General features: G+C 45.8%; 1 protein-coding gene across 3 annotated transcripts in view; it reads left to right on the top strand.

Moving 5' to 3' along the window:
• Positions 1–11,317, top strand: part of NCAPH (non-SMC condensin I complex subunit H) — a 33,824-nt gene extending 22,507 nt beyond the window's left edge. For 2 of the 3 annotated variants that reach the window (XM_053890974.1, XM_053890976.1), the window contains exons 13-18: positions 2,640–2,750; positions 3,939–4,121; positions 4,780–4,893; positions 7,079–7,170; positions 7,508–7,583; positions 10,792–11,317. In XM_053890974.1, coding sequence (XP_053746949.1) covers positions 2,640–2,750; positions 3,939–4,121; positions 4,780–4,893; positions 7,079–7,170; positions 7,508–7,583; positions 10,792–10,851 — 636 coding nt within the window. In that variant the 3' untranslated portion in view covers positions 10,852–11,317. The remainder of the gene's footprint in view (positions 1–2,639; positions 2,751–3,938; positions 4,122–4,779; positions 4,894–7,078; positions 7,171–7,507; positions 7,584–10,791) is intronic. The other variant, XM_053890975.1, reaches the window with a different exon arrangement.
• Positions 11,318–12,909: the final 1,592 nt, after the last annotated feature.

Below are 12,909 nucleotides of genomic sequence, written 5' to 3'. Positions count from 1 at the left end.
GAGGGGTGATGTAGGTGCCGGTGTCTGACTGTGCAGTCCTCAGGGAGTTCTCCAGTGCTGCGCGACCTTCCTGGCTCCTCTGTTAAGATGAGCACTCCAGACCACTTGGTGCTGTACCTAGTCGCCGTTTGCTTCATCTGCCTGTGGTTCTTCTGGTGATGCTGGTAGCAAGCGCATGTCACTGTTGCCAGGGCAACCAGTCAGTGGTTCAAGCTAGCTTTCATTTATTTTTTTTTTTTTACTTTTTTTTTTATTTTTTTTTTTTCAACGTTTTTTATTTATTTTTGGGACAGAGAGAGACAGAGCATGAACGGGGGAGGGGCAGAGGGAGAGGGAGACAGAGAATCGGAAACAGGCTCCAGGCTCCGAGCCATCAGCCCAGAGCCTGATGCGGGGCTCGAACTCACGGACCGCGAGATCGTGACCTGGCTGAAGTCGGACGCTTAACCGACTGCGCCACCCAGGCGCCCCAAGCTAGCTTTCATTTATCTAGACCCCCATTCATTTGCATTCCTGGTGGTTCTAGTCTTGTGGCGTCATATACACAAACCGTCTTCAGTTTCCTTTTCCTTATTTTGCCTGTTTCTGTACAAGACCGTAATGATATGTATACAGCTCCCCCAAATCACTGATATCTCACATTGTGTTTTTATAAACCAACAGTAATTTATTTTCCTTTTTAATCAACACTGTTTACTTAATAGAAATACTCTTAAAAGTGCAGAAAGAGATACAAAACCGCAGTACGAGAAAGTATGGCTATGGTCAGTATTGGTAAGATGCTAGCCCCCTCGTTCTGATCAGAAAATGGAACCCTGTGGCGGAAGAGCAGGATGGTAGGACACTTCTCAAACCTTGCCCAGCCTGGAGCTGCTCTCTGTGGCCACAAGCCACCCCCTTTTCCCTCAAGCCCTTATTGTGAACATTTGAAGATTGTGGCCTTCGGTGGGAATTTGCGTATTCAGATGTTAAGGTGGTAGAACAAAGTCTTTGAGACATTGCATTCCAGGGGGTGGTTTTTTGTTTTTGTTTTTTGTTTTATGATTGTCTCTTATAGAGAAAGAACTTTTGCTTCTGATTGTCCATAGGAACAAATACACGGTGTGTGGTAGGGCAGCCAGGCAGCAGGAGCTGGAGTTCCCTGACCTTCCCAGCAGAGTTACACTGGGAAAATCACTGTTAAGCTCTGGAAACCCTGGAAATTAGATGCTGGATTAATAAGCACTATTTGGTTAGAGACTATACAGATCAACCACCCATCCAGTTTAATATCTTGCACGGGGATTCTAATAGCAACCGCTGTCATGTTCCCTTCCTGAAACACTTTTTGTAGACTATGGACAATTTAGAGTGTGCCTCGAGGAGAGTATCCTAAATGGAGAGGGATTTAGAAATAGTGTTATAGGAGGAACAGTGGAAGAAAGTAGACAATAAATACCTATTGCTGAATATTATTTTTGGATTTGTATTATAAAAACATTGTGAAGGGGTTTTTTTGGCTGCTTTTGGGTATAGAGTTGTATTAAAATATTCAGTATGCTTTGTAAACTACATACCTTCAGCCTCATGTCCTTCTCCCCAAAGAAACCCCTCAGGCAAAAATCACTGGTCTAAAGATCAGCAAATATCTGAAGGGCTGTGGTCACAGGCATTCCCAAAGGAGGAGGCAGACTTGTTCTCTGAGGCTCTGGAAGGCAGAACAAGGACCCTGTGTGTAACAACAGGGAAAAAAGCTGAATGTTTCTTCTTATGATTGTCTCAGAAATGAGACAGGCTGCCTGTGAATTAAAATTGTGAATGGGTTTTCTCAGAATTGCTCGAGCGGCAGCCAAGTTGACTTCTTTTCAGATAGCTTTAGGCAGTTTTGTTTTTAATGAAGAAACCCTTTCCAATAAAGTTGTGCACAGACCTAATTGCACACTAGCTCTCTGGTTTATTTGGGTTGGATGGAGTCTCCAAGCCCTGCTACCCCAGGGCTTGCTCTAGAACGGAGCTGTGCAGTTGAAGTTGTCAGGATTAAGATGACTTTTCAGGGCCCTTAGAACTCTAAAATTCTATAATTCTATTTTTTTTTTAATTTTTTTTTTTAACATTTTTTTTAATTTTTTTTTTTTTAATGTTTATTTATTTTTGAGACAGAGAGAGACAGAGCATGAACAGGGGAGGGTCAGAGAGAGGGAGACACAGAATCCGAAACAGGCTCCAGGCTCTGAGCTGTCAGCACAGAGCCCGACGCGGGGCTCGAACTCACGGACCGCGAGATCGTGACCTGAGCCGAAGTTGGCCACTTAACCGACTGAACCACCCAGGCGCCCCTTTTTTAACATTTTTATTGTTGAGAGATAGAGACAGAGTGTGAGCAGGGAAGGGGCAGAGAGAGAGGGAGACACAGAATCTGAAGCAAGTTCCATCCAGGCTCTGGGCTGTCAGCACAGAGCCCGACGTGGGGCTCAAACTCACGAACCGTGAGATCATGACCTGAGCTGAAGTCAGACGCTTAACCGGCTGAGCCACCCAGACACCCCTAAAATTCTATAATTCTAGGAGATTGATCATAAGAACTAAGGTTATTGTCCATCTTAGTTTAGAGATGCTTTCCTAGAAATTGCTTTCTACTGTTATTCTTTCCTTCATTCTAGTTACTTAAGATGGCCCAAGGCCAGAGGGCAGGAACTGAACATTATGAAGAAATTGGAGACTATGATTACAACAACCCTAACGACACCTCCAACTTTTGCCCTGGATTACAGGTAAAGGAGAGAAGAGCTCTGTCCTCTCTTCTAAGCGGAAGAGCCTTCTTTCCTATATGGTGGAAAGCTGCAGGAAATTCTAAATCAGGTGGGGAGTTTGTGGCTGCCTGCCCTGCCCCAGGCATCAGGGAATGAGCAAAGGTGAGGAAACAGCCAAAACCTTGGCCTGCTTTGCCACCAGTCCTACATGCGGAAAGCGAATGATCATAAACCAGTCAATATCTTTAGCCTGTGCAAAGCACTTATCTTGGCTATTTTGGGATTTCAAAGGAAAATACTCTTCCTGCTCTGAGGAGCTAGTATTTCGGCTAGGGAGACAGAGCACATAGACATGTGAAGATGGTGTGATCTGATAGGCAAAAAGTCTATGGGGTAGATTCAGGAGACTAGGCTTCTAGCTCTGATTTTGGTTCTTACATTGCAAACTTATACAAGCTACTCCCCAAATTTAGATCTAGGTTTAGGCTAAATAATCTCAGTATTCCTACTGTGAGTCCACTAATGAGATAGCGAATGTAAATAACAGAAAGGGGGAAAATATTAGGCCTCATCTGTGTCCCTGTAGGGAGAGGGACAAGAACTGCAGAATAGTTTGTTCACCTTACCATCTTACGTGGAGAATTGCGTTGTTACATTTTAGTGAAAATCCAGACCTCTTGAGTGCTTCTCAAACTTTCCGGGTGTTTAAGAATCACCCTAAAAAAGAATCACTGCTAAAAACAAGTCCTAGGTCCCAGCCCAGAGATCTGATCCATCCCTGCTGGCCTTGGTCCAAAAATGAATTTTTCATGGCTCCCGGACAGGAATCCTGTGGCCGGCTGGAGACCCCTGGCGACTCTTGTGCTCACATTGGGTGAGGGATGTGGGTCAGATCTCCAGTGTTTCAAGAATGCTTTCTATAAAATGAAATCTTAAGTTGGCCTGAAGCCAAAGGTGATACTGGCAGTTGTGATTATTGAATTCCTTTTAACTTGCTCTAGAGGTCTTAGTTAACAGCTAGCTTTCCTCTTAGGGTTTATGTATAACAGGAAGATAAGTAGAGGCACCTAGAAGTCCATCGTAGGGTTGACTCACACAATGAATTCTCAGGTGCTCTGCTCTTGATGTGTAAATACAGTCTTTTTCAAGGGTACTTCTAAGCCTCTCAGACAGCTTCTGCCAAACTTGAAGAACTGTTTTCTTTCCCAGGCTGCTGACAGTGATTATGAAGAGTCGGATGATTTATTTGTGGGACCAGTTGGGACCTTTGACCTTACATCTTGCCATCCACCTAAAACAACACAAGAGGATGATGATATCCCTGAAGTCCAAGGATTGGACATCACCACTTATGGGGAGTCGAATCTGGTAGCTGAACCTCAGAAGGTAGAGGTGAAAGCCGAGAATTATATTGTTTGCCTGAGATCTATTTAATTTGCCTCCTATATGAGAGTCATATTGGTCTGGGCTTGATTTTTTTTTTTTTCCCCCCTCTATTTTAAGTCGTCGCTCTTTAAGTGGCTGACTCTTAAGTAGGGCTGTGTTGGGAATGAGCTGATGCTAATTAAGTATGTGTAGAATTAGTCATCTCTCCAGAGATTGTGATAAACCATATAACTAGGGGCAAAGTGGTAAAGTATGTGAATGAAGGCTGCAGGCAGGGAAAATCGGTTTCTGTGCTGATTGCGTGAGGCTAGCTATTTGTCTCTGGAAAATCTTGGCCAGATTCAATTTGTATTAAATTATCATGCATTAAGCATCTGTCCCGTACCAAGTGACAGGCTTGGTGATTTCATATATATTTGATTGACCTATGTCTCTTACACTGGGATTCCAGGTTAGTCTTAATGTAGATTATACTTGATCAACAAGAAATTAGATTAAAGGAAGGGACTCTATTTTGGTATATCCAAAGGAAGTTCTAGAACTCCTTGGATTAAACCAAACTAGATTCTTTATTTGAACTCCAGACTTTTGATTTTACAATGGGTTGATGGTAAGTGTTTTTTTTTATTTTACTTAGTTTTACTTGGTTACATATCTATTGCAGGTAAATAAAATTGAAATCCATTATGCCAAGACTGCCAAAAAGATGGACATGAAGAAGTTGAAGCAAAGCATGTGGAGTTTGCTGACAGAGTTCTCCAAGCATGCAGACGCGGAGGTAACATGTTCTGCTTACTCTCTAGGTGCCCGGCATGTGGGAGGGGAATAGCTCATGGTTAAGGCTCTAAGATCAGTGGCGTGAATTCAGAAAGCATTCATTCAGAAATACAAAGAAACTTCACACCTCCGAAAGAGAAATGAACCAAGTATATGAACACGCAAGTCACACCAAAGGCGATGCAGATGGTAAACTAGTGCACGTGACATTATTCAGCCTTGCTGGTAATCAAAAAATACAGATGAAAGCATTTTAGGCTCCTTTAAAATAGCAACTTTAGCAGTTACACAATTTTTTCAGTACAGAGTTGAGGAAAAGCTTGGAGCATTTACTCACGGCTGGTGCAATTTAAGTTGATAAATGACCCTTTTGGAAAGCAAATTCTAACATCTCAGGGGCCATAAAATGTTTAAGCCCTTTGATCTAATACTTCTTGATTTGGGAAATATAATCAAAGTAGGAAAATAGTAAAAAACAATTTTGTCAAATTGTCTCTTTCTCCTTCAGAACAAGGTGAAACCTTGACTGACTCTTTCCAACTGAATGGAACTTTCAGTTAACCAGAATCCTTCCATCCTCTCTATTGGACCGCTAATGCTCAGGCAATGTTCTGAGCTTTCCAAACCCAACCCGTTCTCCTATACCTTCTCCTGTTGGCTGAGAAGTGAAAATCATGCTTTGACTGAGGACCCTGAGTTGTGTAGTCCTACATATCAGCTAAGGCTCCAATCATATGCCTAAAACTGAATAGGATGCAAATGTAAGGGAAATGCGCTTTTTACAAAGTAGAAAAGGGGTGGGGTGCCTGGGTAGCTCAGTCGGTTAAGTGTCCAACTTTGGCTCAGGTTATGATCTCACAGCTTATGAGTTTGAGCCCCGCGTCAGGCTCTGTGATGACAGCTCAGTGACCGGAGCCTGCTTTGGATTCTGTGTCTCCCTCTTTCTCTCTCAGAGTGTGTCCGCTCACACTCTGTCTCTGTCTCTCTCTCGAAAATAAATAATAAAACATCTTAAAAAATTAAAAATAAAAAAAGTAGGAAAGGGGTTCTACGTAAACTTTGAGTTTATTTATTTATATATTTATTTTGAAGATTTATTTATTTTTTAAAGGTTTGTTTGTTTGTTTTTAAGCGTTTATTTATTTTTGAAAGAGGAAGACAGAGCACAAGCTGGGAAGGGGCAGAGAGAGAGACACACACAGAAGCAGGCTCCAGGCTGTGAACTGTCAGCACAGAGCCTGCTGCGGGGCTGGAACTCACAGAGATCATGACCTGAGCCAAAGTCAGATGCTTAACTGATTGAGCTACCCAGACACCCCTAAAGATTTATTTTATTTTTAGAGAGACAGCACGCGACCAGGGAGGGGGGGTGGGGGGTAGGAGGGAGAAGGAGAGAGAGAGGGAGGGAGGGAGGGAGGGAATATCTTAAGCAGGCTCCATGCTCAGCACAGAGCCCGATGTGGGGCTTGATCCCACAACCCTGGGATCATGACCTGAGCCAAAATTGAGTTGGACACTCAACTGACTGCGCCACTCAGGCACCCCAAACTTTGAATTTAAACAACTTAGAATACCCTCTACTCCAGGGATTATGGTTAACTAAGAATTTATCCTTTTTTAAAAAGTCTTTTATCACGAAAATACTCAAACATATTTGTAGAGAGAGAATAGTATAGTGAACACCTACTTCTGATAACTATCACTGTTTTATGTATACTGTCACCCATCCTGTCCTGCCTCCCCATCCCACCCACCATGTACACATTCTGAATTATTGTAACACAAATACGAGACATGACATCCTTTGATAACTGCTTGCCGTATGGATTATGGATTCTGTGCTGCCCTTGGCTGCGTTAGGCCAGTTGAAACTATAAATGATCATGGCTTTTGTTGTTTTGTATTTTTTTCCTCAGAGAAAACTAGAAGACTTTTTGCAATTTTTCCTTTACTGGGATTACACTGGCATTGACATCAACATTTACCATCACTTGGTAGTCAGTGTCCTGGTGCAGGGCTAAGGAATGGAGTCCCCTTATGGGTCCCTTTTCTTTAAGATGTAACTTAGAAAATGTGGTTTCATTCAGATGTAGACTTTTTGGAGATACAATCTTTAGGTTTATGTTGCTTTCTCGAAAGTGAACTGGTCCTACATATCGGAGTTGTCAATATCCTTCTTCTGTTAGACAAACCACAGTGAAACTGGAAAAGAAGGGGACATGGGAAAGGTGGCTGATGAGAAGATGCTCAGCAGGCTCACAAAGGATCTGCAGAAGAGGTGCGTGCCAGTGACCGCAGGGCTGACAGACCCTCTGCACACGCTCTGCTCTCTTAATACTTGGGGCAGTTTTTCCGTGTCTTCTTTGCATTGTGAAATGAGTTAATAGAGACCAACTTTTAAAAAGGCATTTTTCTGCACCATTGACTGGAATGGGACAAGTGATATTTTATTTCCAAATGAGAAACTAGAAGAACCTGCTTATAAGATGCATCTGAAATATTTCTTTGTTTCTGCTTAGTTTGTTCACTGGACATGTGTATTCATACTTGATGAAAGAGCCTTTGTTCCTAGAACTGCAGTGACCCAGCTAAATACTTGCCTCTTTGTTTTATAGTTTGCCTCCCCTCATGGCTCAGAACCTCTCTATACCTCTGGCCTTTGCCTGTCTCCTACATTTAGCCAATGAAAAGGTAGGTAAATCTGGTAAGCGTGGGAGTATTCTGTGTTCATCGCAACCTGTTTGAGCTCTTAATTAGATCTCTCACGGGCAACCTCATAGGACATCTTAAATACAGTGACTCACGCAGTACTTTCAACCCAGAGGATTAACCATGCACTTAGAAGTGACTTAGAAAAAGGCCACTGGGTGTGATTAGCAATGAAAATAATGAGGAGGACCCAACTGGGGAAATTTTTAGGTGCTGAATTGTGATCTGTCAGTTCCCAACTTTAAAGCATAAAGTGCTTTTGTATTTTTGGGTGTCGGAGGCTTTAAAGGGCAAATCCTGCCGGTGCCAAAGTCAAGACACATGGAGATGTGGTGGAGGACGGAGGGCCAGGTGAGGATGAAAGGAAAATTGATGCAGGGAGAGGATAGTGAGACATGGAGGCCATGGCCAGCAGGGCTGCACCACCAACAATGCCAGGCTCCGCAGTGTGCCACGCCAGCCAGCAGAACTGAGCAGTCGTGGCACAGTCACCAGAAGAGCGGGCAGGGACCCATCTTCCCAAGAGTGTGGTGGCAGCTACGCAGGAGGCAGCCCGGTGAGGCAGCCAGCAACAAGCCCCAACAAGTGGCACTGCGTGAGGCTTTGTACCCTTTGTATCCTTTTGTGTCCTTAGGCAGCCGGTCCCTCACGTAGACTTTGGCTCTTGAAGTAGAGCATCACTAGGGCTGGGCATGTCTCGCTGCTATCGTGCACCACAGCTGTGGATTCTAACCTCCTCCAAGACCGGAACCCTGCCCCAGAGCCGAGAGTGTGGCGCCTGTCTGAACACTGAAGAGTGGTTTGAGAGGATCGATAAGATTGCACTGGAATGCCAGCAAAAATGGGGTGCTGCAGAAGCACCCAGGATTTCCTGTGTGCCAGTGCCTGACCTCTGGCCTCGTAATTAAAATGACACAATGATCGGCTGTTTCGCAGCTCTGGGCTTGCTTGGACTGACTGCTGGGCCCGAAGGCGAGAGGTTCCCTTGCAGGATGACCCGTGTAGGATAGCCTTCAGCCTATCCACGTGGACCTCCCACTGGGAGTCAGGGACCACTTTTTCTCTTTCGAAGCTCATGACCTCACTGAAGAAGAAGAAAGTGTCCATTTGGCAGAAGCTAGTTTTGAGGCTGGGCGGGGAAGAGATGTGGAAGAGCCAGTGAGCCAGGACAGGTGCTGCGCGTGTGCACCTACGGTGCTGACTGTTGGGCCCGGGCGTTCACTACTGAGGCGTGAACAGAGCAACCCAGCTTAGCTTCTGACGGGAAGAGCTTATACGTTAGAGCCACCGTGGTTGATTGTTGACCCAGGAACACTGAACTCACATGGCTGCAGGGTGAAAGGTAGTAAGCAGCAGTGGCTGACTGGAGAGATCATGTGCCCTGTTCAGAAGTCCTGAAGACAAGGCTAGGGGACACACAGCCCCATCCGTGGTTGTGGGAGATGGCAGTGAGAATGGCTCCGTGTGATTCTTGACATGTTCCAACTTATCCAATGTCAGAAGCAAACTACATGAAGAAAGAATAACTAGGAGGAAAAAAAAAAACAAAAAGATATTATCATCCTGACAAGAAATCCACAAATGGCTCTGAGGAGGATTCCCCATCTGAAGAGGAGGGCACACAAGCCATCCATCTGTCTGACATTCAGAAGTGTGACTGTAAAGCTGTTCTGGGGGAGGCCTGGAACCTCACACCATCTTTACGGACGTAGGTGCTGGTGAACTCTCCCTCTGGGTGTGTTCTCCTAGCACATACAGGCTCCTAAAGCACAGGGTGCCCCCAAAGCTCAGAAACCCTCATCTTGAGTCCAAATTGAGAATGTTACTGATTTCACTCAATTGCACCAGTCTGAGAATCGGTGTTGCCCTGGGCTGTGTGTCTCTGCAGAAGCCTGCCTCTTCCCTGTGAGAGAGCGGCTGTATGGTCTACACTCGGTTCCGAAATAGACCGGGCCGAGGAAACCCTGCTAAAAAGCATCGGTGATTCTGTGGTCTCACTGAGGCACATAATGCTCTGGCTCCAGCACTGCGCTGCTTCCCCCAACAGCAGGGCCGGGATTGTTGTGCTGTGATCGAGTGTGTCTTTAGGGGCCCAGAGCGCTCAGCATTTAAAGGATGGGGAGATGGCACCAGACCAGAAACCCTTGGGCTAAGCGCTGAGGGAGGCCATTGCTGGGTCTTGGCTTTGGGCTGTTTGAGAAGATTTGACTGTAACATTGACCCTGTCAGTTACCATGATAGTCTGCAGGGGTGTGTGGTAACTCAGTTTAGAACCACCAAGAGAAATTTCACAACGCTTAATACCAGAACATGACTCTCTTGTGGCCTTCTTTCTCCCTGTCTTTCACTCCCATCTGGACTCTTCAGCCACTCTGGGAATGAGCTCCCCTGAGAAGTGCGACGGGGCGTGGGGTGCAGTGGTGGACGCAGGGTCTCCTCTACCTCTGTGGGCCTGAGTGCCAATATGGTGTGACTGATTACCCAAACCTGAACCGCTTCTGGAACCTGAGTCGTAGAAGTCACACTTCAGGGGGGTATGATTTCAGCTTTCCATCGTTAGCAGTACAGGAAGGTGCACCAGAAAGGGTGGTGTGGTTGCTGAGTGCCAGCACATCGTGCCTGCCTCCAGTGCCAAGTGAGGGGAGGTATGCTTGTGGTGAGCTTAGGAAAGACACGCCTCTGGCAATTGTTTGGTCTTAAAGGAAACAAGTGCCTGGGATTGGTGGGGAATTCATGGGGTGGGAGAGTGGGGGTGTTAGGTGGGGGAAGAGCTGAGAGGTAGGGAAAGGCCTGAGCAGATGGAGCGAGGGGGCTGTCACGGCCGTCCTCAGGGATGAGGTTATGGGGCAGGGAGGGGGAGGGCCTGGACAAGGCCGCACATGGACAGGGTTAACAAGCATGTGTTGTGTCTCCTGGTGGCTTCCCATCCACTTTTCGTTCCTTCCAGAGCAAATAGCTTAGCTCTTGGGCCCGTTACAGAGAGAGGTTGTTGCAGGAACCAGCACCAGGAAGTCTTTCTTTTTGCCTTTTTTTCCCCCTGCAGTTGGCAAGGATTTGCAATTAGCTTTATTATGCAAATGATATTTGCTATAACATAATTTTCTTACAATCATGGGACTAAGTTCATTCTTTGTAGTCACCACCCTGTTACCTTGATTAGAATCTGTTCATGTGTTTGATCTTCCTTCAGAATCTAAAGCTGGAAGGAACTGAGGACCTTTCCGACATTCTTGTGAGGCAAGGGGATTGAGTTTGCCCGAGAAGAGTTGGCAGAAAGGGGCTCATCGCTTCTTCGGTGACCGGGACGTCCCCACTCTGGGTGCTGCAAGTGCGGCAGGCCTGTGGCCAGGCTGTAGCCCACTACCAAAGTGCCGGGTTTTTTATCTGTTGCTCTTCCCTTCCCTTCCTCACGGTCTGGGAACCAGCACCCTGAAGCTCTTTGATTAAAGTTTCCTGCCCTGTGGTGACCACAGGGAGGAGATGGTGAGGGCACTGCTCTTGATTATGAAAACCTATATCCATGTTTTGAATTCATGTCTAGTTTTTGCCTCCTCAGTTGATCTTTGTTTTTTTCCACACTTTTGTAGAAAATTATTTCCCAGTAGGCACTGGTTGTCTTTAAACAGCTGTCTAAGCCATGTACATAAAATACATCGTCTGTGCACTTACAAATGTATATATGTTATGTCTGCTTAAATAAAATCATTCTGAATCATGTGCTTGACAAAATATTTGACTGTCTTCTAGATAAGTTTTAGAGCTGGTGCTTTCCCTTAAGGGGGTTGCAGTCTTGTTAGCTTGATGAGGTACCTGTGTGTCAGTAAAGGCAGGAAACACTTAAGGGCTGAGAAGATTGGTCTTGTAACAGTAGAGGAGAAAGAAACCACTGGCTGGAGGTTCAGATTTCCAGATTGGGTCCATTGGGTCTATGAATTCTGCTGGAGGGTGATGGTGGTAAAAATTGCTAACCTTTGTTTAAGTGGCTACCTCCTGTGGATTACTTCACTCAGCCTTCTTAGCATCTCTGTGAGGAACATAGTTTCATCACTCACATCTTACAGAGGAGAAATAGGTACTTGAAGGTAAAGGAACCTGCCTAAGGGCAGACAGCTGTCAGAGACTGATCTTGAACTAATGTGCTTCTTAAGAGTCTGTTCTTAGCCACTGGCACTATATGCTGCTCAGATCACAGGCTCTGCCTGTAGACATTGATCCAAGTAATTCTCTCCTTGGCAGGTCCTCCGTCTATCAGAGCACCCTGTCACCACTCACTGGGTAAATAGAGATCTTGGATGTTAGATCAGAAGCAGTGAGGTATTTGACTGGCAATAGCTCTTGATAATAAAGAACTTATTTCTAAGCCAAAAACCACACAAAACACACCCCAGAACGTGCTTCCCCAATCGTGTCCAAAGAATGTTACCTGTTCTGCCACACTGAGAGGGTAGACTTGTGAACGTGCGTTAGAGGAAAAGGCGGTGATGCTGAGTGAGGATCCCTGTCCTGCTGGGGCTGAAGCCCCCCACGCCTTTCCCCTGCCAGGTGAGCGCTGCCTCTCCTGCTCTGCTCTTACTCCTGGGAGCGCAACCAGCCAAGCCCGTACACTCCTCTCTAGTCCTGTTTCCCAGGGATGATTCTGTTCAGTAAAGCAAGGAAGAGCCTGTGTTTGTTCATCTGCACATCAGGTGTACCACATGCACTGCTCATAGCTGACTAGAGAAGCAAAGTGCTCCTCTGGGCTCCAGTCACCAAGCTGCCTCGGATTCTTCCAACAGTGCTGAGTTGATCACATTTTATTCTTTTTGATAAAAATGATTTACCCTCTCTCTCTGCCCCTCCCCCATTCATGCTCTGTCTCTCTCTGTCTCAAAAATAAATAAATGTTAAAAAAAAATTTTTTTAAAAGGGGCGCCTGGGTGGCTCAGTTGGTTGAGCGTCCGACTTCAGCTCAGGTCACGATCGCGCGGTCCATGAGTTCGAGCCCTGTGTCGGGCTCTGGGCTGATGGCTCAGAGCCTGGAGCCTGCTTCGGATTCTGTGTCTCCCTCTCTCTCTGCCCCTCCCCCATTCATGCTCTGTCTCTCTCTGTCTCAAAAATAAAAGTTAAAAAAAATTTTTTAAAAATAAAAATGATTTATGACATGGGGTGCCTGGGTGGCTCAGCGTCCTACTTTGGCTCAGGTCATGATCTTGCGGTTCGTGGGTTCGAGCCCCGCGTTGGGCTCTGTGCTGGCAGCTCGGAGCCTGGAGCTTGCTTTGGATTCTGTGTCTCCCTCTCTCCTTGCCCCTTCCTCACTCATAGGGCCTCT

This window comes from Panthera pardus, unplaced genomic scaffold (assembly GCF_024362965.1).
Source record: "Panthera pardus isolate Hobbes unplaced genomic scaffold, ASM2436296v1 HiC_scaffold_26, whole genome shotgun sequence".
NCBI classification, from domain to species: Eukaryota; Metazoa; Chordata; class Mammalia; order Carnivora; family Felidae; genus Panthera; species Panthera pardus.
The sequence above is the reverse complement of the archived record's forward strand: the minus strand, read 5'-3'. Positions and strand labels throughout refer to the sequence as shown.